Raw genomic sequence first — 2,612 nt, forward strand, 5'->3', positions numbered from 1 at the left:
TGACAAATTATATGGAGAAGTGTTTGATGATTTGTATGATATAATTGTATGCAAATTATGATAAATCCTGTGATGATCTGTTTTGAGATATCACTTAGAGTTGCTTCTAAAATGGCAACTTAGACTTGCTAGTTAAAGTGATGAACGTTTAGTATTCAAGATATTTTGTGAACAATAAAGTTATCACATCTCTGAGTCTTTGTTGGATGGATGAGTAATCTGTTTTTACATTTATGTGCTTAATTACCACATTATTCAGGATCATGTCTCTAAGGCAACGAATTAAGAAAGGGAGTAGTTCCAAGGTCAGCTCTGTCATCAAAAGGCTAACCAAAATAACCGAAAACATAGCTTGTGTTGTCTCAAACCAGGGAAAAGCCCATAATGACCTTGATGCTTTTGGGGAAGTTTTTAAAAGAATAGTTGCGGCCAAACCACCCACTTACCTTGGCAAAGTAGACCCAGCGATCTTAGAAAATTGGGTGAGAGAATTTGATAAACTTTTTGATGCTATTAATTGCCCTGAGGAATTAAAAGTCAATAATGTTGTTTATTACCTTAGAGAGGAAGCCGATTTGTGGTGGAGTCAAAGGAGAGATGACTTGTTGAGTAATCCTAACTTTGGGTGGGCTCAATTAAAGGAAGCTTTGAGAGAGAAGTTTTACCCTTCCTATTTGAGGAAGCAGAAGTGCATGGAGTTTACGAACCTTAAGATGGGGAACATGACAAGTAATGAGTGTTATAGCAAGTTCATTGAGTTAATGAGATTTGCACCTGAGGTAGTACCAACTGAAGCACTTAAGGCATAGAGGTTTGAGCAAGGTTTGACTTTGACCTTTCAAGGAAAACTAGGAGGAGTGACTTTTGAAACTTTAGATGAGGTTTATGGGAGAGCAGCGCACCTTTATGGGATCAAGGGGAGAGAGCTAGAAGGAAACTTTTCTGGGGAAAAGAGGAAGCCTAGTGGGACTTTCAATGGGAGAGAGAAGAAGCCCAAAGTTGAGGGGAACCCGAGTGGGAATTTCAATGGGAAAAGGGACAATAGGGGTAATTTTGAAAGAGGGAATGGGAACCGAGGGAATGGAGACAAACCCAAGAGAACCTATTTTTGCAAGAAATGTACGAAGAACCACCCAGGAAGGGATTGTGAGGGAAACCTAGTGACTTGCCGCTACTGTCAAAAGCTAGGTATAAGAAGGTCTCTGATGAGCAGTCGGGTAAACCCCAAGATGAGAAGAACCAACCCAAGCCAGCTCAGCCCAGTGGATTCATTCCTAAGTCAACACCCAACAATAGTGGAGCCGCTCCCAAGGGTCGTGTGTTCGTGATGAACAGCTATGAGGCTGCAACTGCTTCTGATGTGGTAATTGGCAATTTCTTTATTTGTTCTATGTCTACTAAAGTCTTGTTTGATTGAGGGGCGTCTCACTCTTTTATTTCTAGAACTTTAGTAGATAGACTCAAGTTAGAGAATCCGGTGTCTGTTTCCTTAGATATTGCTATCCCATCAGGGGAAGTGGTGAGTTGCACTAAAATGCATCAGAGTGTACCTCTTGTTATTTCAAATGTAGAGTTTCCGTCAGACTTAATCGAGCTTGAATTACAAGATCTCGATGTTATTTTGGGGATGGACTGGTTGGGCAAGTATAAGGCCCAAATTGATTGCGAGGCCCAAAAGGTCACATTGTGTGGCCCGGGCAAGGTTAGAGTAACTTATCGAAGGGAGGGGAGGAAATCAGGGTTAAAAATCATATCTGCCTTGCAACTTAAGAAGTGTGTAGCAAAGGGACATCCACTGTATTTGTGTAGTGTCCAAAGGATAGAAGAAGGAGGTAGAGATGAAGGGAAAAATATTCCAGTAGTAAATGAATTTCTTGATGTTTTTCCCGAAGAAATTCCAGGGATGCCACCTGTGAGGGATGTTGAGTTTACTATAGAATTAGTGCCCGGGACAGGACCTATTTCAAAGGCTCCATATAGGATGGCCCCGGCCGAGATGAAGGAGTTGAAGACTCAGTTAGACGACTTGCTGGAGAAAGGATACATTCGACCGAGTTCATCACCATGGGGTGCACCGGTGTTGTTCGTAAAGAAGAAGGATGGAAGCTTGAGGCTATGTATAGATTACCGAGATTTGAACAATGTGACGATCAAGAATAAGTACCCGCTGCCTAGGATTGATGATTTGTTCGACCAATTGAAAGGGGCGGGAATATTTTGAAGATTGATTTGAGGTCAGGGTATCATCAGTTGAGGATAGCAGAGTCGGACATTGCAAAAAGTGCTTTTAGGACTCGTTATGGTCATTATGAATTCACTGTAATGCCATTTGGGTTAACCAATGCACTTGCTGTTTTTATGGATTTAATGCACCGAATTTTTAGGCCATACTTGGATAAGTTTGTTGTGGTGTTTATCGATGATATTTTGGTGTATTCGAGGAACCCGGAAGAGCATGAGGATCATTTGAGGATGGTATTGTCAACCTTAAGAGAGCATCAATTGTACGCCAAACTTTCAAAGTGTGAGTTTTGGTTGGAAGAGGTAGCTTTCCTAGGTCATGTGATTTCTAAAGAGGGAGTATCGGTGAATCCAGCAAAGGTAAAGGCTGT

General features: G+C 41.4%; 1 protein-coding gene across 1 annotated transcript; it reads left to right on the forward strand.

The window, feature by feature from the left end:
• The first annotated feature begins 263 nt into the window (after nucleotides 1-263).
• On the forward strand, nucleotides 264-809 carry LOC145570926 (uncharacterized). Its single transcript, XM_081630046.1, has one exon. It carries the CDS (start codon nucleotides 264-266, stop codon nucleotides 807-809), a length of 546 nt encoding a protein of 181 aa, XP_081486172.1.
• The last annotated feature ends 1,803 nt before the right edge of the window (nucleotides 810-2,612 follow it).

The sequence above is a fragment of the Chenopodium album genome, chromosome 2, assembly GCF_948465745.1.
Source record: "Chenopodium album chromosome 2, dcCheAlbu1.1, whole genome shotgun sequence".
NCBI lineage: Eukaryota > Viridiplantae > Streptophyta > Magnoliopsida > Caryophyllales > Amaranthaceae > Chenopodium > Chenopodium album.